The sequence below is a fragment of the Amphiprion ocellaris genome, chromosome 7 (assembly GCF_022539595.1).
Source record: "Amphiprion ocellaris isolate individual 3 ecotype Okinawa chromosome 7, ASM2253959v1, whole genome shotgun sequence".
Lineage (NCBI taxonomy): Eukaryota > Metazoa > Chordata > Actinopteri > Pomacentridae > Amphiprion > Amphiprion ocellaris.
The window spans coordinates 22,780,909-22,802,006 of record NC_072772.1 but is presented as its reverse complement, the minus strand read 5'-3'; the positions used below and the strand labels follow the sequence as shown (position 1 = coordinate 22,802,006).

Below are 21,098 nucleotides of genomic sequence, written 5' to 3'. Positions count from 1 at the left end.
AACTCATTTTAGTCCAGGGACCACATAACCCCACCAGTAAAATCACAGCATAATAACCTATAAATAACCACAACTCCAACTTTTCCCCTTTGTTTTAGTTTAAAAAAAAAAGTACATTCTGAAAATGTTCACATTTAATGAAGTGTCTTTTTACAAAATATTATGAACCTGAAATTTCTTAAGGAAAACAAGTTGTTTCAACAGTAGCCTATTATGTCTCAGTTCATCATAAAATGCATTGTAACTGCCAGATCACAGTTTATCTACAAAAACACAAAACATTCAGTCACAGGTATCTGGAACTGAACAATCTAGTATTTTACTTTATGATCAGAACAACTTGTCAAGTTCTAGAAATTATTTTAAATTTACAATTTTACAAATTTACAATTTACAGCTAATGTTGTTGTAATTTTTATCATTTGTAAAGTCGTCCCGCGGGCCGAAATGGACCGTCTGGTGAGCCGGTTTTGGCCCACAGGCCGTATGTTTGACATTGCTGGTAAAAATAATCGGAGGAGATGAGCCGAGTATGTGACGTGATCGAGTACGCTGGTGTTCCGACTGCACATTAACGATGCGTTCTCCTGTTCTCTGGAGTCTGTACTTCGGAGTCTGAACGGCCAGTGCATATACCATAGATATATACAGAAGATCATTATTATTAATATTTTTTTATATCTATGGCATATACAGTCTATGGGGCCAGCACAATTTCAGTATTGTTGTACGCCGCGAAAAACAGGCCGACGTTAAAACAGTAGTTCTGCTAATTAGTTCCGTGTTGAAGGACCTTTTCCTCCCAGTCGCCCGCGTCCCCCTTGACATGCCTCTGCGCCCCCCCAGGGGGGCGCGCCCCACTATTTGAGAAACACTGAGCTAAATTAACAACAATGAATAAGAAAATCGAATGTACATATAAACAAAACTATATTAAGAATTCCAAGATATGCAAAAGAGGCAAGATATATACAGTACAGTCAGGAGGTAATGAGATCAAATAAACAACAATAAAATTGAGCAATATTGGGCTGGAATCTAAATCTGGCATTCCTCCCATCTCAATATATACCCAAGGTTGAAGAGAATCCTCAGAGTTGATGCTGCCAGTGCTCACATTACTGTGTTGCTGGTTGTATCACTTCTCCTGATACCAGTACACCTTATTCTCAGCACAAGCCATCTGAGTCTTCAGTGTCTCTGAGTCTGCCTCCTCATTCATCTCTCGACATCGCAGAATTCCCTGACATTCTCCATTGGTTTTGCTTTTCAAGGTGTGATGTTACTCTGGCAAGCGTGATCTCCACTTCTCTCCTTGAGGGTGTGAAGACGCTAACCCCTGCCGTGCCATGGCTGAGGTGTTGGGACAGAGGAGCTTGTTGGGCTTTGGTGTGGTGTTGGCATGGCTAGTGCTGTTTCACCTGCTGGTCAACATCTGGCTGTTGTGCATGTTCACCAGCTTGCTGGTGGTGCTAGGTGGCTGGCTCGGCTCGCAGGCTGTGCTGGAGTCCAACAGTGTGATTCACCTGGAGAGATTTATCACCCTGGAGCAGGTAAAATGTACAATTAAACATAGTTTACAACTCCAGTGTTAGTTTCAGTTTGTATTTGTTGACATGATTAGAAAAAAAGATGACTTTAGCCTCAAGATGCAGGGGCTCATATCTAGCACTAGTATGATTGCCACTCATTTTGTATTTGTTAAATGTCGGACAGTGTAATCTGACTGATCAGCTTCTATGATCCATATTAAGCATCCAAATAAAAACACCAACCAATGCATGCAGGGCATAATTATTCCATCACCCACTGATTGTAAACAAATAAAGAATCTCAAATCTCAAAGGAAGTCCCCCAGACAAACTCAGATTTCAGGCCCTACAAACCCAGGATCTGTCCATTCTGTTGGCTGGTCCTGAGAACAGAACTAGACAACAATGAAAAGCAATAGAATGTGTTAAGAGAGGCTCATGTAGCAAACGTAGCTGCACTTTATTGGGCTGTATGGCACAATCAGAGGGGCACGTTATTAAATCATCACTGAACATGATGAGTATCTCGACATAGCACACACACAACACATAATTACTCTTCTCTACTGTTATTTGTGCTACTCAGTTGTTCTTTAAAAAATGCGATTTCATTTTAAATGTATTTCTTCCACTTAATAAAGAGCTAGCTTTCTTCTTTTTTAAAAATTACATCATCCTTAATTCTTTGGCAGCATTTTTAACCTGACTCTCATGGCAGTAAAGCATACTGACAAGTGAAACGTGCTAAATTTCAGGTTCCACCATCTGTAGAGGATGAGCATCACTTGGATCAGGAGATTCACAACACAGTGAGGAAAATCATCAGGGACTTTGTCACTTCGTGGTACTCCACTGTGTCATCTGAGAGTGGTTTTGAAACAGAGGTTCAGGAGGCCATGATCTCTATGGCAATGGAGCTGAAACTGCGTGCAAGACATGTTGAGAGAAAGGTACTGAGTTTATAAGATATCAGAGGAGGGAACTTTCAAAATGTGTTACAGTGTGCTGCTTTCTACAGTATAACCAATTTTTAAGATGTACATGTTGAGGAGAAAAGGATTTTCTTTTCATGTGGATTGTGTGTAGCTGGATTTATTTATGGAGAAAGCTAGTGTTTTAATAGTGTATTACTTAGCACTGTTACTTTAACACGTGATCTTTCATAGTCTATTTGCTTGGAACTTTCTTTAAATTACACAGACGTTTCTTTCATATGCATTGTTATGTTTACAGTGAATGTCAAAAGCTCAATGATGGGTTATTAATTTCATGTATAGCTGTAATGATTTATAAGTGTTTCAAAAACATCAGGCATTCAGGGCCTTTACTGGCTCAAACTGAAGCAAGGTATGAACCCTCATCACAGGTTTATGGTCTTGAAGTATTTCAGCTGAAAAAGATTTTTTATCTTTCGAACTGACATATTTCAATGTTCAAAACATTTAATGATTTGAGATGATGTATGAATAAAGAGACAGACTCACATTTAAATTTGAAAACCACAAATGCTCTTTAATGGGATGTGTTACTTTTTGAATTCCTGCAGGAGCTGACCCAGAGGATCCTAGACCTGTTTGGCTGCCACCTGCAGGACTATATCAGAGCCAAAGAGCTGGTGACCAAGCAGCAGATGTCCCTGACAGCTAATCAGAGCACTGAGAGCCAGCAGCTATGGAAAGCATATTCCAGTGTTACCAAACCTCACCTTGCCATGACCAGTGACATGGTGGAAGTCAACTATGTCAGAGCAGTTGTGGATTTGTTGCTACATGTGTTGGTGCCGTCACCTCACTTGGAAACCCGCACCGGTCGATTTGTCGTCGGAGAGCTCATAACCTGCAATGTCCTGCTTCCTCTCATTGATAAACTGTCTGACCCTGACTGGTTAAACCTCCTCATGATAGCAATATTCAGCAACTCCAGCAAACTGCAGGAGACAATAGCAACAGAGACAACGGCTTTATCCCCACTGCCACCAGCACCACCTGCTGAATCAGATCTCGCTCCGCTACAACAAACACATGCAGCTCAGAAAAATAGTGAAGCTCCTCTACAAAGAACAGAGACTGAAATGATCAATCACACAGAAACAGCCATGCCTGAGCTCACTGCATTTGATGTGGTTGAGTCAGACGAGGTGGACTTTCCACACAATAACACTGAAGAAGATGAAACTACTCAACCCTTTTTAAGGCGTTTCATGAGAGGAAGCAAGTCAAATCCTTTCTACCAGGAAAATGACTCTGACCTGGATTCTCCATTGGCTGATTATAAACGGAGTTCCATTGATTCCTTGGTCATGGTAGGGCAAGAGGAAGGTCTGTATGACAGACAGAAAGAATGCGGCACATTTGTTGAGAACAACAGTGCCGTGGACTTGGAGAATGTTTGCCCCAGTCCAGTGGATGGCTCTTTCCCTAAAGTCCTGGTGAATTCAGAACCAGTGGAGCATCCAAATGGCAGTGGTCCCTCTTCAGCCAGGATAGCAGAGGGTACTCCCACTATGAGCAACCTGCTGGAGCTGGAGAGGGAAGGCAGTTCCCCTGCAGTAAATCCAAACAGAGAGCTACTTCTGGGTGTAGAACAGACAGGGATGGGGAACCCCAATGAGCTCACTGTTGTCAGTCCACTGCAGGGCTGTTCCCCAATGGGGACGTTCAGTTTTGAGCCTCTCAGCAGCCCTGAAGGTCCAGTTATCATTCAGAACCTCCGCATCACTGGCACCATCACAGCTAAGGAACATCGCGGCACTGGCTCGCACCCCTACACACTGTACACCATCAAAGTAAGGAGATTACATATTCTATACGTGTTTCTCTTTTTCTCTGTTCAGTTGTCATTATTTGTTTTCTGCAGCCTTATGTTGGGGTGCACTTTTCGTGGGACTTAGGTGATTTTTGAACCAAAGATACAACCCCAAGAGATTTTTCGAAGATCACTTTAAAAGTTACAGGTATAAGTGGCTCCGTTTGAGAGTGACAAAAGTTTTTAGACAATCACAAGGCTTTTCACTGATTAGATGAGACAATGTGAACAGCGCCAAAATCAGCAGTGAGAGCAAGATGGGGTGGCACGATAGGTTAAACGAAAGACGTTTACCTGGGAGACCGGAGTTTAAATCTGCTTCAGGAGGACAGCTATATAAATTCAAATTTTGGTGGGTTGTTGCGTTTTCCAGATTTCTGCCTTCTTCAACTATGGAAGTTTTGACTACTAGTGCTATGAAGCCATGTTTTTGTGATCAGGTTCATATATTGCATTGTGAATGTGTACATGGACACACAAGCATGTGGCTGGCGTGATTCATATCCTTTCATTGGTTTTAAACTGTTCTGTGGTTTCACATTCGTTGGGGGAGATGCGCCAACAAACATAACAATGCACCAACAAAAGCAGTGATGAAGACTGCAGGAAAATTGTGAAAAACTATCCTAGAATATTTGCAGAGACAGAGAGATGTTCTACTTGCTTTTTAATGTAAACATTAGCTCAATACCCAAAGTTAGTCATTTTACAGTCATAAATTACAGGAAAGCATCATATTTTATCTTGTAAAAAGTGATGAAATTGCTTTTTCCTTTTTTTAAAAAAATTTTTGCTTAAAAATTTACTCATAATTGAGTTTATGAGCAAAACTGCTGAAAAGCTAAAGAACTTTTCTGAGACTAGAAATACAAATTAGCCTTTAGGTCTACTTTTCTGCAAAGCTAATACAGCACTGTCACATTTTTACCATATGGAATGGTTTTTGGAAGATGCAACAGTGAAATGTGTCATGGATTAATATATTTATTACCTTACAAATTACAGGTTTATTGTTGTTCTTCAGAGCTACATTTGACATCATCGTCTTAAGACTGACTTAACTGCATGTATTTCACTTCAGCTCAAAGACATTTAATTTCCCACTGGACATAAGAGGCAACGATATGAAAATTGCAACTGATCTTGTTTTTAATTTCTGTTGCATTTTTAAATCCATTTTTGTCTCTAACAACATTTTAAATTGAGAGGGGAAATGTCATACATTTAATAGTTTTGTGAATGCTGAGAAATTGGTTTCACAATATACTACGTGGCAGTAGGCACTCGCATTATCCTCACTAAGACATTTTACAAACAGCAGCATGTTCCTCATAATAAACGTTTATTTTGGAAATCAGTAAAGTATGTAAGTCCTAACAGGTTATGCTGTTTTTCAGTATGAGACAGCAATGGGTTGTGAAAACCCAGGAAGCATCCAGCCAGGGTGTGAGGATGCTGAAGCTCTACAGACAGGTTGTGAGAATCCATCATCTGTTCAGCCTGTAGCCTATCACATGGTCAACAGACGATATAGCGAATTCCTCAACCTGCAAACACGGCTAGAAGAAAGAACGGACCTACGGAAACTTATCAAAGGTATAGGAGATGGAGTCTTAATCAGCTCGCCACATTCTTGTCTAAGTTATGCCAGTATTTAAGTGAACATTTTAGATCCTGTGTAGCTGTTTGGAGCTTCTAGTGTGTGAAAATGTGTGACTGTATAGCTTCAGTCTGTGTTTTAGATATCTATGTGTTACCTACACACTGGCCAAGATTTGTGGTAGAAATCTTGGATATCAATACTGATTTTATGTATAATTAAGCCTGACTATTCTGACTGTGTTTCAGGTGTGAAAGGTCCAAAGAAAGTATTCCCAGACATGCCTTTTGGAAACATGGACAGTGACAAGATTGAGGCGAGGAAAGGACTCCTTGAGACCTTTCTAAAAGTTGGTGGACTGTTTCATGTTTTATTACATTAATTTTGGATTTGTTGGCCCAGTGTAACATTTCAGGTTGTTTTTGGTTTCTTCTGTTTTGATCTTTTCAGCAACTGTGTGCCATCCCTGAAGTAGCCAACAGTGAAGAGATGCAGGAGTTTCTCGCTCTCAATACAGATGCCAGGATCGCTTTTGTCAAGAAGCCTTTCATTGTGTCGCGCATAGACAAGGTTTGCTCCTGATTATCTTATTACGATGCTACTGAATTAGATTTGACTTTATGAACTGCAGCATGTGTGATAATTACCATGAGGTGCAATCAAAAAGTTCCATGACTCCATTTATCGAAAGCCAGTCAAGCAGGCTCCTTGTGCATCTGTGCACTGCACCCAGTGCTCCTCCCATGTTTGGCATGCTCCCTGAATTCCTGTTGTGTCGGCATGTCAAGCACCATTTGCAATGTATAATCAATTACTGTGTCAAAATGTGATCCTTTAATTGAAGTAGGGTTCGGGGAAGGATAAGAAGACATGGTGAACTAAATCTTGTGATTAGTTGGTGCTCACACCTGCTGAATGTGTACACAACAAAAACAGCTAACTCACCTTGTGTAGTCAGACTGCATTGCAGCGTTGTGAGCACAAGACCTAACTTTTTTTTCTTTGTTGTACCATTAAGTTTATTTTGAAGAACAGTACGTCCATACATCTTTGGGTCCATAGTTTGTAATGCAGTGCATGTGTGTGTTTGCATGTGTAGATTGTGGTAAATGCCATTGTGGACACCCTGAAGACTGCGTTTCCTCGTTCAGAACCTCAGAGCCCTACAGATGATAATGAAGCAGAGGTGGATGGAGGAAAAATACCTGCAGACAAGAAGAGCAAGTATGACACGTGGCCGGGATTTTTTTTCTTGCTGTGGTTCTACGTATTTAACTGTCTCATACTTTAAAAAGAAAAGTTTGTAAAACGTTTGTCACTATGTGTTATGTCTAGTAAAGAATAAATGTTTAGCTTTAGGCTGAATGTCCATATAGCTTTTTACTCCACCAGGGAACGTGGCGGAGTTATGTGACGATCGGCGTTTGTCTGTCTGTTTGTCTGTCTGTTAGCAACATTACTCAAAAACAGAGTAACGGATTTGGATGAAATTTTCAGGGAAGGTCAGAAATGACACAAGGACCAAGTGATTAGATTTTGGCAGTGATGTGGCTTATAGTTGGGATCCATGGATTTGTTAAAGATTTCTGTATCATTGCTAGATAGCAGCACTGCGCCACTAACTATGACAACAAGTGAACACTGCATCAGCTGCCTTCTGACGATCACATGATTGTGTTCCTACTACAAACGGACTGCTGCAGACCACGAATCGTTTAAAGATTTAATCCATCCGAAATGGTAGAACGACTGAACAGCCTTTAGCAGAGTACTGCGCTCTCTGAGTGCCTTTCTTGTTTTCTTAGTGCCATTGTTGTTTTTCAGTTGTACCAAAAGATTGGAGAATATATGTGGCCTCATTCAGCTCCCCAGCAAAAACATGCGGCTGCTCCGAGTGCTTCTAGTTAAAAATCTGACCTTTTTAGAGAGTTGCTGATGTCGTCACAGTCACTCCTTTTCAGACAGCTAGTCATACAGGCAGGAATCACTCTGGTTGCTAAAAAGATTGGAGGAGAAGCTTGTTCTGTTTGTGTTTGAGTCATGTCTTTATCCTACATTGTTATTAAGAGCCCAGTGAACCTTCTAACTTTTGTTGACTTAACAGTGTAATTTCAAAGCTCCACAATGATCTTCTGTCTGGGAATGAGATGCCAGTGAGGGATCAGAACTTGTATGGAGGAAGCTCGGACTTGTTCCAACGTGAAGTCAAGCTCATGCAGTCTTAATCTATGTGTAATTATGTCACAGTTCAGATTGCTAGAGTTGATTTCTTTATTTTTGTGTGCAACCCTCATGGGTTTGCAAGACACCAATATACCAGCATTGTAGCAGTACATCCAAAACACACATTATTCTGCTGCTCAGTTCTCTAACAAAATGTGTTGCCTTTTATCCCAGGCCTGGCAAAGAAATTCTGTCATGAAAAAGGTTACTCTTCTAAAACATAACTCTAGTTTTTCATGATCATCTAACCAAAAGAAATCAACATAAACAGAGGACATTTTACTAAGAAGTACCTCCTTGATATCTTCATATACAGGACAGTTAAACATAAAGTGAACCTCATTCTCAACTTCATCTAAAGTATACAGCAAACAAAGTCTGTCCTTCTCTGGAGTAGCATGAAACCTCCCAGTCTCTAATGCTAGGGGTAATGTTCCTGAGCATAACGATTTATGTATGTGTGCATGTTCATGGTTTGTATGATTCTAGGTCTCGTCTGAAGTTTTCCAGTAAAAACATCCCCTTTATGAATGGATCAGACATAAGACCACAGGTTTTGTTGAGCTGTGACCAAACTAGCACGGTAAGTAACTTGCATCACACTTTGCACTCCTGAGTAGTTTAAACTGGATTCTGCTCTCAAGTGACACAATTAACACCAGGTTGTTTATAAAAAGACACCTTTGATTTATTTGACAATTCATATAACTATATTGGAATGCTTTTTTCTCAACTATTTGTCCTGCTCTGTGCTTCCACAGGTGTTTAAAAGGATGTCTTTAAGAGGTTTGCAAGAGTTTATCACTGAGCAGGAGATAGTGTCCGTCAGAGCCGAGCCGGAGAGGGAAGGCAGTCTCGTATTAGGTGAATTCCCCAGCCTAACCCTAGGCTGTCTGGATGACGACTTGAGTGGAAAGCAGAGTCAGGAACATGGTAAGGAGAGGTTCTGCTGCAATACTGTATTCACTTTGATTGATGTCACGTTCAGTAAGGTTGCTTACTTGGTTCATCTCTCAAAGCTGCTTGTAAGTTTAAAAAGATCAAGGAACAACTTCAAATAATGTGAAATGAAATAAAACTGCCATTACATCCATCTGCTAACACAGCACCACACGCAGGAGAGTTGCTCGTAAACAAACAACTGATTCTAAAACATATCACTTCTCTATGGCCTTTAAACAATTTTGTGTACCAGTTTTTGTCGAGTCCACTGGAATCATCGTACTAGTGTTATATTACAAAAGAGAACTGGTACTACAGCTAGATGAAAGAATCTTAAAAGCAAAAGCTAAAATCCAGTGTTGAGTGTTACTCTCCCAGCCTTTCATCATTATCTCTGCGGTCTGTTTGTCTGACTCACTCTGGCTTGTCTGCTTTCGTTTTCCTTTAGTAAGCTCACTGACTGACTCACTAACTGATTACCGCTTTCCATTCAGTATCTCACCATGATGATCGGGGACGTCTGACCGAAACCTGTTTGTGCTATCTTACATTCTCTCATCACATTCTCCAGATTCTTTATTCATATGTTGGCAAACATTGGTGTACTGCTGTAACTGAAAAGACAAAAACTAAGGAAGAGAGTGAGAGAGCCATGCATGAATTGTAAGGGAAACTTATTTAACTGAATTCTTCTAGCTGTAGACTACGGCCTGTAACAAGCATATAAAAAGACATTCATCCGGGGTAAGTTGAGTGTAGGTAAAATGTGCCCTAAATGCACTCATCCTTAATGACTAGAGAAACAGAAACCCACTTCCAGCACTGCCTTTGGTCTCTCTAGGAGGGACATGTGGGGGCTGCCCAGGCTGGTGGGCAGGAGTTCTTATTTACCATTCAGTGCCACTGAATTGCTGCAGGGGGTTTCCAGGACACTGGCATCACATTACAGGAATGTTCCTTAGACACCCCCTGTTTTATTGTTGCTCTGCCAACTTGCCAATGTTTTCCTATAATATTGTTGTCAGTTTTTGAAAGTTTAGTCCTCTGAACCCCAAGCTTTTCAGGTCGTTTATTGCTCCCATCACAGTCTGTCACTGCACCTCTAAGAAAGCAATGAAGTGAATAGAGCTCAAAAATGTCTTCTGTGCAGTATTACAAAAGTATTATAATTCCTTAAATCATAAAAAAAGAAAAACAAAAGTTGAATTTCTTGATTATTTTACCAAAAAACCCCACCAAAAATATGCAACACTTTCCCAAGTACTCACAGGAGTTACTGATCGTGAATAGTGGTAGCTGTACATACAATAGATATTTTACTATTTACATGTTTTCATTTGTCTCTGTACTTCTATCTGCTCTGTGTAACACAGCCTGCAGGTCACCTGAAAAGTCTGTTTGCACCGAAGACCACAGAATTTTTTATTTATTTTTTTACAGCGTCTGGTGCAAAGGGTTTATTATTGGTAAATTCATTAGTTAGAATAATTAAATGTGATGTACTGATTAAAAACAAAAAGTGATTTTGATTCTGTTTATTGCCATGATGGTAAGTCACACATGATTAGTCCAAGGACTGTAAGAAAATTAAAAATCTGATGCTTCTTTTGTGTATTTCTTTCAAACCTGCCTGAGAGTTTTGTGTGTATTTTTCAGTTTTGGAGTTTGATGCAGCAAACCAGGGATATTGTCCTTTTTTTTTTTTTTTTTTTTAAACCTTCTTCCTTACCCATAATGTAACTTGACTGCTGACAGTGCTGTCAGAGATTCAGGTGTGTTAAGTTAGTGGTAGCTATTGTAGTTCCGAGTGTTTACCCCCATGTTGACACAGCTCCCTCTGGAGCTCTGAAAGGCTTGATACAGTTTTTTCACAAATGCAGTAGTACCTCCTGAGACTTACAGAATGATATGATTGAAATGAATCAAGTCCTACAATGTGTTTTCCAAATCCAGATCTATTCTTCTAAATCTATGAACACCTTTTTTCAAACACTCAACTTGAATATGAGGCAAAAACAGCGGTCATACGCTACTTTTGGCTGCATCCCACTGTCTCGCCTATTCGTCCTGTTTTTAACACTTTCCTTTGCACTTTGTTGTGTCTTGCTTCCCCAAAATCGTTCAACGCTTTCCACACAGGGATTGATTTGTTCTGCCTCCATGCTGGTGACAGCTGTGGTTACATTATGTTTTTGGGTTGTCTGTCTGTGCCAATCTCATGAACAAGATATCTCTTGCACACCTTGAGGAGGAAAGAGTTCATGCTTAAGGCATGTTGTGTGTTCCAGAACTGCTTTATACACCATATCTGTAATGAGGACTGGCACTGACTCCATAAAGCCAACTTTGATTAGGTGTCATGTCATTATTGTTAATTTTTGAGATTGTTGCCTTTTAGTCTCTCTCAGTCTAAAAGCGGTTTAAGTGAGTAATGTACCAAAGCTGGTAAATGAGGCTGCTGCTTGTTGCACCTGTTAGGGCCCCAGTGTGCAGTGGAACAGTTACCACTCTGAGGTAAACTGTTGAAAGCATATTTTTCAGTTCACTTGATTTCAAATGTGAGGTTTCTTTGACTTGTTTTTTTTTCTTTCCATTGCATACTACCAAGTCGTATTCATTTTTTTGTCTAACCATCCACCTTGTTGCATCATCTCTGCTCCATCACAGGGAACCACCAAAGCAAAAACTGGGTGATCTCATTAACATCATATGGAAACTATCTCTGCGTACTGCATGCTTGACACTGGAATAAGACATTCCCTGTCTAATTGAATCCAAATTGCATCTTTCATTGTGTAGGCATCTGGTCACTGTCTTTTTGAAGGATTAGACCTTTTTTCCAGACAGTCAGGGTGAACAAAGGGTGAACGAGTTCTTGTTCCTGAACTCACATTCTGTGGAGGACTAATATGCAGCTTTCACAGAGGAGGTGGTGAAGTCACAATACCTTGATACTTCAATAAATGCATAGTTTGTAGAGTACACTGAATCTTTTTTAACAACTAGTTAAACTCGAGTACTTCATGGTGAGAGTCAATTCCTGCTGAATACAGCAGTTAAGTGTTTTTTTTTCTTGAAAGTCAAATTCAGTTGGTAAATATAAAAAATAAATTAAGTTCACAAATGTCGGCTTCAAGATGAAACATTGAAGCTTGAACGTGGCATCATGAAGGATAAACAGTAAAGCTGTACAGTCCGCTCAAGTTCTGTCAGTCACATGATCAAAAAAACAGAAGTGCAGATGAGTAGCTGGAAACCCCTGGAAATTACTGATTGAATTAGTCAGTCAAAAATTATTTTTTGGGAGAAAGAAACTTGTGGAACCCAATGAATCCAGGTTCTTTCCAAAGTTTAATATTTCGATATTTCAGCGCTAAAATTTCTGAGATTTTCAAATTGCCATATAAAGTCTTTAGTGGTGTCTTAATTTTACAATTAGGTTGCTAATAATGCACCTTTTAAATGTTGCAACTTATCTTCCATACAGTATGAGAAATATACATTTTTTTCTATGTAGCAGTCTGATGCTGATGTACACTACTGTTCAAAAGTTTGGGGTCACTTAGAAATGTCCTTATTTTTGAAAAGAAAGCATTTTTTTTTCAATGAGGATAATGTTATCAGAAATCCAGTCTAGACATTGTTAATGTGGTAAATGACTCTTCTAGCTGGAAACAGCTGATTTTTAATGCATTATCTTCAAGTGGACATTCGTTACACCTAAAGCTGCAGTTTGGACTGCTGCCCATGGAAATATGCTCCTGCATGAACTGCAAATCAAAATGACTCAGAGATTTATGCATTTTTTTTTAATTTAGTCTAAAACTGCATCCCTATCATTGAACTATAAAGCATAAAAGAACACTTGCTGGATGAAATGTGAGCCCTCAAATGCAATGCAAACACATTTATGTAACCTTTACTGAGCAGCCTGAATTGACTGATTAATTCACTAAAATTTAATATTTAAATAAGCAGTTTTTTCACCACTATTTGTTGTCAGGAGAAGAAACAAACAGGAAATGTATTTATACACCTTTGGGATATATATAACGAGGTTTCTTTAGTTTAAGAACTGATTTTAGATGATGTCCTCCCAAAAAAGCTGTGTTGATTATGTTCACCTACACAATTAAATTAAGAGAAATCAAGTAAAGGGAGGAGAAGTTGATTACAGACACGTGATTAGGTTTACAGCAGTAACCAGATACCTGTATTTGCAATAGTAGTAGGAATACCAATGACACTGCAATATCATATTTTTGATTTATTAAGTGACTGAGCTCTGACAGCACATTGACTTACATATTCAGACTGTTAACATGTATTATTTACTTATTTAACGTAGATTTAGTAATTTTTTAATAGCCACCATTCATCTAAGACTGAAGAGGTGTGAGTAATCTCAGAGGGTCCGATGGCCTGTCAAGTTTTGATCCCACCAGGATGCTTCTATTATCTGATTCTGATTTCACTCTGAATATACAAGCGGTTAAATGTATCCCATAGGTAGCACTGAATGAAAATATGCAAAGAAAAAGACCGATTTGACTGAAAAGGATGTAGATGTCGGAGAAATATGGTAGATTTTTGTAGCTCATACCCAGCACAACAGGCAATGTCTGAGTCTAACCACATGAGGGCAGTGTTGGTAAATGTATGAAGTTTAGTACCTTCTGTGTTCAGCAGGCCCACATGTCCAACAGATGCAACAGATGAAATATATTGCCCTTAAACTGTTCATAACGTTTGCTTTTTGTGTACTGAATCAATGTACATATAATTTGAATAGCTGATGTTTGCATTTACCGCAGTAATTAGGTTGTTGTATGTCCTGATGAGTGGTGTTTTTATGTGTGTTTTGCATGTGGTGACAACAGCATCTGAGACAGCCCTGGCTGAAGTGGCTCTGAATATTCTGTGTGTGCTGATGAAGGAGCAGTGGAGCTGGCTGTGCACTGAAAACATTCAGAAGACCATAAGGCTACTGTTTGGGACCCTCATCAACAGGTGACAGCTCTACTCATTTCACATTGATCGCCTGCAAAAACAGAGTATATTAAGAAAAAAAACATATTTTGGACTACTTGTGTGAAGCGGACTTCACAAAGTGCTTAAAGTAGAATAAATTTCAACTGTTGATTGATAACAGAATCAAATCAAAAGAAAATTATTCCATGAATAAGTGTTGGCAAAATCAAGGTGTGTTACAGGTGATGCACTGTCATGATTGACCAGCTGTCAGTCAACACCTTGGTCCAGAGAAAAATATCATGACAAATACAACTAAGCAGATTCAAGAAATGCAACCAGCAGATCACAATTAACACTTAAAATACTAGCCATTAAATTCCTGTCAGCTTTACCTGCACTTAATGCTCAGACTGCACTAGTGTGCTAACACGAACATGAAGCTTGCCTGCGTTCTACATCCTCTGTTTTTGTGGCAATGCTGAAATACTACAAAAAACATGCTCATCGAATTGCTAATATTGCCAGCAAAATAATAGAACTTCTTTGTGACATCAACTAAACCTCTTCTGTCTGACAAAATCACCCTCAAGCTCTCTGTTGTTCAGTGAGGTTCAGTCCATCTGCGGGCTCTAAGTTTCGAAAGAAGCAGGGTGAGGACCTTTATTCCATCAGCCATGACATGCTTTAACACACACGCAGGTTCATGACTCTTGTGCATGAACCCGTAGTGTTTACAGCGGTTCTATCAATAGTGCTGCTTAGTAGTAGTATTGCATTATTGCACTGAAACTAACACTAATCTCTGAGTGGTTTATATTGAGTTTTTGTTCTTTCTGAGACTGGCAGTGTAGTGCTTAGAGTATCATTGTACTGTTCATTGTTTGCAGTGGGTGTCTGCCATGTGTAGACTGTCTTTTATTAACTGTTTTAACAATAACAACTTTGTGCTTACACTGCAAACCATGTCAGTACATCAACATGGTCTAAATGTATGATGCCAGTGGTAGCATAGTAACTTCAAGAAATCATTTTTAGCCCAGAACACAGTTGAGCCTTGGTATAGCTGATGCTGGCAAAAATACCCATTAAATATATATGTTTGTGTGTGTCTGTATGTACACAATATGTTGGAGTAATGTTATGTTGTAGTTGAGTCATCATTTCAGTGGATCTCAAGCCTCTCTGCTGGACAAGCTACATGATGACACCATTTCTAAATTTCCCAAGCATCTTTTTCTGTTAACAGACACGGCATCTTGAACAATATAGAGGTCAATACTGATGCGATATCTGTGGACCAATGTTAGCCAGTATTAGTGGTTGGGCTTTATATTTATTCCATTTATCCACTTTCTGAGACATACATGCTTGTAATAATAGCAGGTTTAAATAACGCAGCTCATATGTTCACGGGGATCCACAAAGATCATTGTTTTGGCTCTAGACATGCCCTGACAGCTTTCAGAGGCTGATGACCACAAGTGAGGTTTGGAACTACTTCACTTGGAAAGTCTGGCAGGACCTGACTATGGCTGTTATTACTGCAACCAGTCTGTCTGCCCATCCCGTGATATCTTATACTTGTGATAAAGACTCCAAAATATGAACCGTCCTTTTCTTGGGGTACCAATTAACTTCAAACCTGAACCTGGGCGGTTCACGCATCTTTATTAGAACGTGTTTTTATTCTTAACTACAAAGATGTTTTTATGTGACATTACAGAGACAGAACCTCACTTAGATGCTTTAAATGTTTGATAGGCTCAATGGGGAATTTTATTTTGCATTTGCATTAGCAATGCTGAATTCATCAATCAAAGTGACAGCATTCTAATCATTCAGGTCACTTTTCTGTTAATATTTCTCATGACTTCATGTAGAAATACTCCCCACAGTGTTGAAGAAAGCAGAAGTATGCATGCAATATTTGTTATTCATGTGAGATTAGACAAAACACCAAGGGATGTACAATGCATAAAAATGCAATAAGAAACTAGATAATATCTTATAGCAGATCTATTGAAGTGTCCAAATAACTAACAGCCCAGTTTATTTCAGACTTTTAAGCAGTGAAACTGAAAGTTCACAACCTGAGGTTAGCCACAATGTAACAAGATATTTGCCTGCAACTGATAAAGTGACTGTCTGACAGCTCACCTATCTGTGCTGAAGAAAAGTTCAGTGTGACTTACTGGTAGATCCTGATTGGTCCTTTCTCTGTGTCAGGGTTAATTTATAATTACAACTAATTAGTGAAGTTGCTGCTATTGTGAAAATGTGTGCAGCTCTCTGTCTTTGGAGGCACTTGTGGATCCCACTGCTGTATGATGCTTTGCAATAGACTGTGAAGAAATGTTCTGAAACAACTAGAAATTAAACTGCTATTCTGTATGCGACAGCTCACCTGATTGCCTGGACTGATCTGCTCTCCATTCTCTCTTGTGGATAATTTATAATTCTAAGAATTTTATCAGACTACCAGCACTGTTGTCCCACTTGCACAAATGCATACAATGCTCTCTGTCTTTCTAGACAGACATATGGATCCTGCTGCTGTGAGACGCTGTAGATGTTTATAAAACTTAGAGGGAATAGTCCTGAACAAACTTCAGCTCCTCTTAACATCTTGTGGGGGGAAAATACTGCATTCATTTTGGTGAATATCATTATTCTAAGCTGTCAGTTTTCATCGTAGTGTAGTTTTGTTTTTATGGGCATTTCATTGTGTAGAAATAGATTTTAAATTGTTGAGCAAAGAGTGTAAGAAAGGTGTGTTGTGATTGTGGTGCACAAACACTGTATTCAGTGTCTCTGTGGTGCTTTTTTAATGACTGTTGTTACTGAAATGTTTAAAAATCCTTCCTTAAATCACTTCACATTAACTCAAAGTACTATTGCTTTCAGTGCCTATCCGTAATGACACAGTTCAGACTTGTTCCGTGGTGAAAATGATGGTATTGTTACTAGGTCCGACCTAATCAGATTGCCGATGCAACTTTTACAGGAATGTGACCAGGGTGTGCATTTAGACATGTAGCTGATGTGTTCCATTGCCGTCAGATTAACAGAATTGGGTGCATGTTATACTTGCAATGGGAGTTTTTCAGTGCAGCCACAGTTCTTCAGTTCCACCTAATAGTTACTCAGTGCAATCGCAGTCTGATGTAATTATTAACAGCAGATCAACTCCATTGAAGCATCAGTGCATTACCGCCTTGCTCCTTTTTTATTCTATTTACTTTTTGTAATGCTTTAAAAACAAGCTAATGCAGATCTCTTCAAGTATACCTGGCTTTTTTATGAAGATATCTGCAAAGAAGTGATGGAAATGTCTACATAATAGAAGGCTGCTAAATCTGTAACCTCAGCCAGGTGAGGACATGAAGACACGTTTCCTAGTGAAGATTCCACAGAGAAGGCTGTTTATGGGCAGGAGACTGGACTCTTGCTTTTATACAATCATTAGTCAAGAGAAGCTTATATTTGAGACAAAAGTTGACTGTGAGCATTTGCAAGTGATGCAAATAAAATCAGCGACATCACTTGCCATACTGAATAACTATCAATTACTGACCGAACCATTAACAGTAAAGAAATGCTCACTTTCTATTTCAAGAAACTTGCTCTCACTTTTTGAATACTTGCCTTTTTACTGTTACATTTGTAGTGTGTCAGTTTATGTGCATACATGCATGCATGCACTGTTCGGCCTTGAAAAGAATGCTTGACATTAACTCTGCAAACATTTGTCGCAGATAGGTATAGCTCCCACTGCCAGTAAACTGAACATGCAGACAATGTTCTCAGGTTCTAGTGTTTGTACTGCTAGTGCTGTGACCTCACGTTCCCTGGGGTGTCAGTACCAGAATATCGTTGCTTCGTATTGATACTGGGTCCTCTATTTTAAGAAGTTCCACCAGCCAAGTATGAAAGGCCTTGTGCTTTTGTTCGGCCTCATCTATATTTGGCAGCAGTCTGTCAGCAATGCAGTGACAGCGCTTAGTGTGGCAGTTATTCCTCTCATCAGCTGGTTTCTGTGTGCAGAAAAGACAAGATGCTATGCCTGTAAACTGCTGTTGATATTAACGCTACATATGAAAATGTGTTACACAGATAGTTCTTCTGTTCATATGCAACTTCAGTAGTTAAAAGCAAATGCAAAATTATTTATAATGACATTTAATAACAGTAAAATAATAGATTCCAGGCATGTATTTAAGTGTTACATAAAAATAAAATGCAAAAATAAACCAACAAATTATATAAAGGCCTTACATAAAAGTCTTTCTACTAAAAGGAAAAAGTGATTAAAGAATGATGTGAATAATAGTGCAAATTGTTAGCGTATGTCAGGGTGTTGTAAAGCGTCTGGGCCACAACCTTTGGGATTTCGCCAGGATTTACTGATGGTTACCAGAGACATGCTGGGGGATTTTGGGATGCGCTCTCTCTTACTAAGAGAAAGAGAGAAAGATGAAGCAGTTTTAGTGGCCATTCCTAGCCGGGCCTTAATGCTCCGCTGAACAACATCATTGTTGTTGTTGCAATATCGTGACTCTAGGGCTGGCAATAATAGTACTTTTTTCCACCATTTGTCATGACTGAAATATCAATAGATTTGGACTCTGAGGCTGTCAGGATTCCTCAGAGTCCTAGTGACATTGGTGTTCGCCTGTCTTTTCCTCTAGTGTCACCAGCGAGTTGACAATTTTTGGGCAAAAAGCAAAATGCCCAGACAATGATTGGATGCATTGCCATGAAACTCAACAGCAGACTTGTATAGGATTGCTTTGTTCTCAGATAGTCTCAGTTCTTGGTGTCATGGATTTCATGACCTCTTGGAATCCTTTTTCTGAATCTCTGCTCCATGTTGACATGATTCATCACATCATTTCTGTGAATTTGTCAGCTGAACATTCATGTTGCCAGTCTCCTGTTCTACCACATCCCATAGCTGTTGTATTGGATTGAGGGATGGCCACTGAAGTCCACTGAACGCACTGTCATGTTCGTCGTGTTCATGAAACCAGTTTCAGATGACGTGTCTTTTGTAGCATAGTGCACTATCCCACTGAAAATTAGGGCTTGCACTTTCACATTTAAATAAACAGAGTGCTGCTTTCACTTCCATGTTGTGCTACATTTTTGCAAATGTTCAAACATTTGAATCATTAAGGAACTGGTCTTTATTTCTTCTCTTAGAAGCACAATATAAATAAAATTCATAAACAAGAACTTTATACCTAATAATACACTGATCAGGCATAAGATTATGATGCCTAAAATTATGTTGGTCCACCTTTTGCTGCCAAAACAGCCCTGATCCGTTGAGGCCTGGACTCCACTAGACTTCTGTAAATCGGTGTAAATCAGTGGAGAAATGGGCACTTTCACATTGGTCAATATGGTGCCACACTGTATAGGATTGTGATAGGCTGTCTGAGTTGACACTGGACAAGGACAGGACTTTAGTGACGTAACATTAGCGATGTCATTCTTCTTGGCCGTCAAGCTTTCATTGGTACTGCAGTCTGCTGCATGTACAGGTCTCATGTACTCTTAGTATTTGAGTGATGTGATGAAAACTGCTGCTATCCTGCGGGGTTTCAGACGTATATATATCTGTATATATGTATGTGTGTGCGTGCGTGCGTGCGTGCGTGTGTGTGTGTGTGTGTGTATATATATATGAAAAGTTCTGAGATTTTTCTGAGATTTTCTACACAAAGTACTCAGAGCTGCAACACAATAAAGGCAGAATGCTCTGACAGCATGTAACTGCTTTAGACAAACACTCTCAATGGATTGATTGGTGATTCGGGGACCAAAACGTTCCAAGAAAACATTCTCCACGCAATTACACCAACAGCAGCCTGGACGGTTGGAAAACAGTAGGTGGCTCAATTCCAAGCCAGCCATCTGCAGCCTGAACAACAATACACATTTATTAGACAAGCATATGTTTTGGTGAGCCTGTGGTCATTGCTGACTGCTAAGATATTAGCTATAACAGTGTGCTGTCCTGATTGTATTCCTGTTCAGATTTAGTTTCATTTATATATATACTTTTACTGTGAGAAGTGTATTGTTCTACATGGTTCACAGATATCCTTAACCAAATCTTTCTAAGTTTTTATTGAGATTTAACCTCCACAACGATGCTGTCGCTTCACACTATGATGCCAACTGACTCACAACAGAAATTACCCATTCATCCTTCTATCCAGTAGCAACATCCTCTTTATGCTGTAGAGGGTAATGAACAGCTGGAGCCCATCATAGCTGATATTAGACAAACGACAGGGTACAGGTTCAACACAGAGACAGACAACCATCCACATTCATGTCTACTGCCAATTTAGAATCACTGCTTAATCCATCAGGCATAAGTTTGGACGGTTGGAGGAAGCACCCGGTGAGAACCCAGGTAGGCACAGGGAGAACATGCAAACTCCACACAGAAAGATCCTGAGACTAAACAACTGTAAGTTAAAACTGGTCATTGCTAAATCAAAGCAGAGCAAGGTCTTTTTCTTTTTATAAGCAGAATTACTTACTGCTACTTACTAAAATCGGCACTTATATGGCATTTAATACACAGGATAGATATAAAAATGCAGTATGACAATACAGCAGTCTGAACAAATAGCCATGAAAGTGCATTCAAGTGCTGAATTAACTGGACCCTACTTTGTAATATGTAGTTAAGAACAGAGTTATGTTTTCTCAGTGTTGGTCATTTGTAGTTATTAATAAACTGGTCCATGAATCATACATGGAGCATTTTTTACTTGGACTGACAGCATATGCCATGTGCTGTGGGGGGGTTTATATGATCTGACAGCTGTTTAGTGGCAAACAAATAGAAGCTGCAGGCACCAGAAACCTTATCCATGCCAGTGTACAGCCATAGTGCATGCATGTCTGTCAGAATTTAATTCGGAATTGCGAGTTGATAGAGAAAGTGTGTGTTTGTGTGTGTGAGAGATGAAGCCAGGACCCAACAGCCAAATCTGGGTCTG

At 39.5% G+C, this 21,098-nt stretch overlaps 1 protein-coding gene across 1 annotated transcript in view; it reads left to right on the top strand.

Moving 5' to 3' along the window:
* Positions 1 to 21,098, top strand: part of snx19b (sorting nexin 19b) — a 57,307-nt gene that overhangs the window by 2,147 nt on the left and 34,062 nt on the right. The window contains exons 2-11 of the mRNA XM_023274651.3: positions 1,275 to 1,553; positions 2,288 to 2,482; positions 3,079 to 4,317; positions 5,735 to 5,933; positions 6,186 to 6,286; positions 6,388 to 6,507; positions 7,037 to 7,161; positions 8,650 to 8,743; positions 8,922 to 9,093; positions 13,983 to 14,112. Of these exons, the coding sequence (XP_023130419.2) occupies positions 1,350 to 1,553; positions 2,288 to 2,482; positions 3,079 to 4,317; positions 5,735 to 5,933; positions 6,186 to 6,286; positions 6,388 to 6,507; positions 7,037 to 7,161; positions 8,650 to 8,743; positions 8,922 to 9,093; positions 13,983 to 14,112 (2,579 nt within the window). The 5' untranslated portion in view covers positions 1,275 to 1,349. The remainder of the gene's footprint in view (positions 1 to 1,274; positions 1,554 to 2,287; positions 2,483 to 3,078; positions 4,318 to 5,734; positions 5,934 to 6,185; positions 6,287 to 6,387; positions 6,508 to 7,036; positions 7,162 to 8,649; positions 8,744 to 8,921; positions 9,094 to 13,982; positions 14,113 to 21,098) is intronic.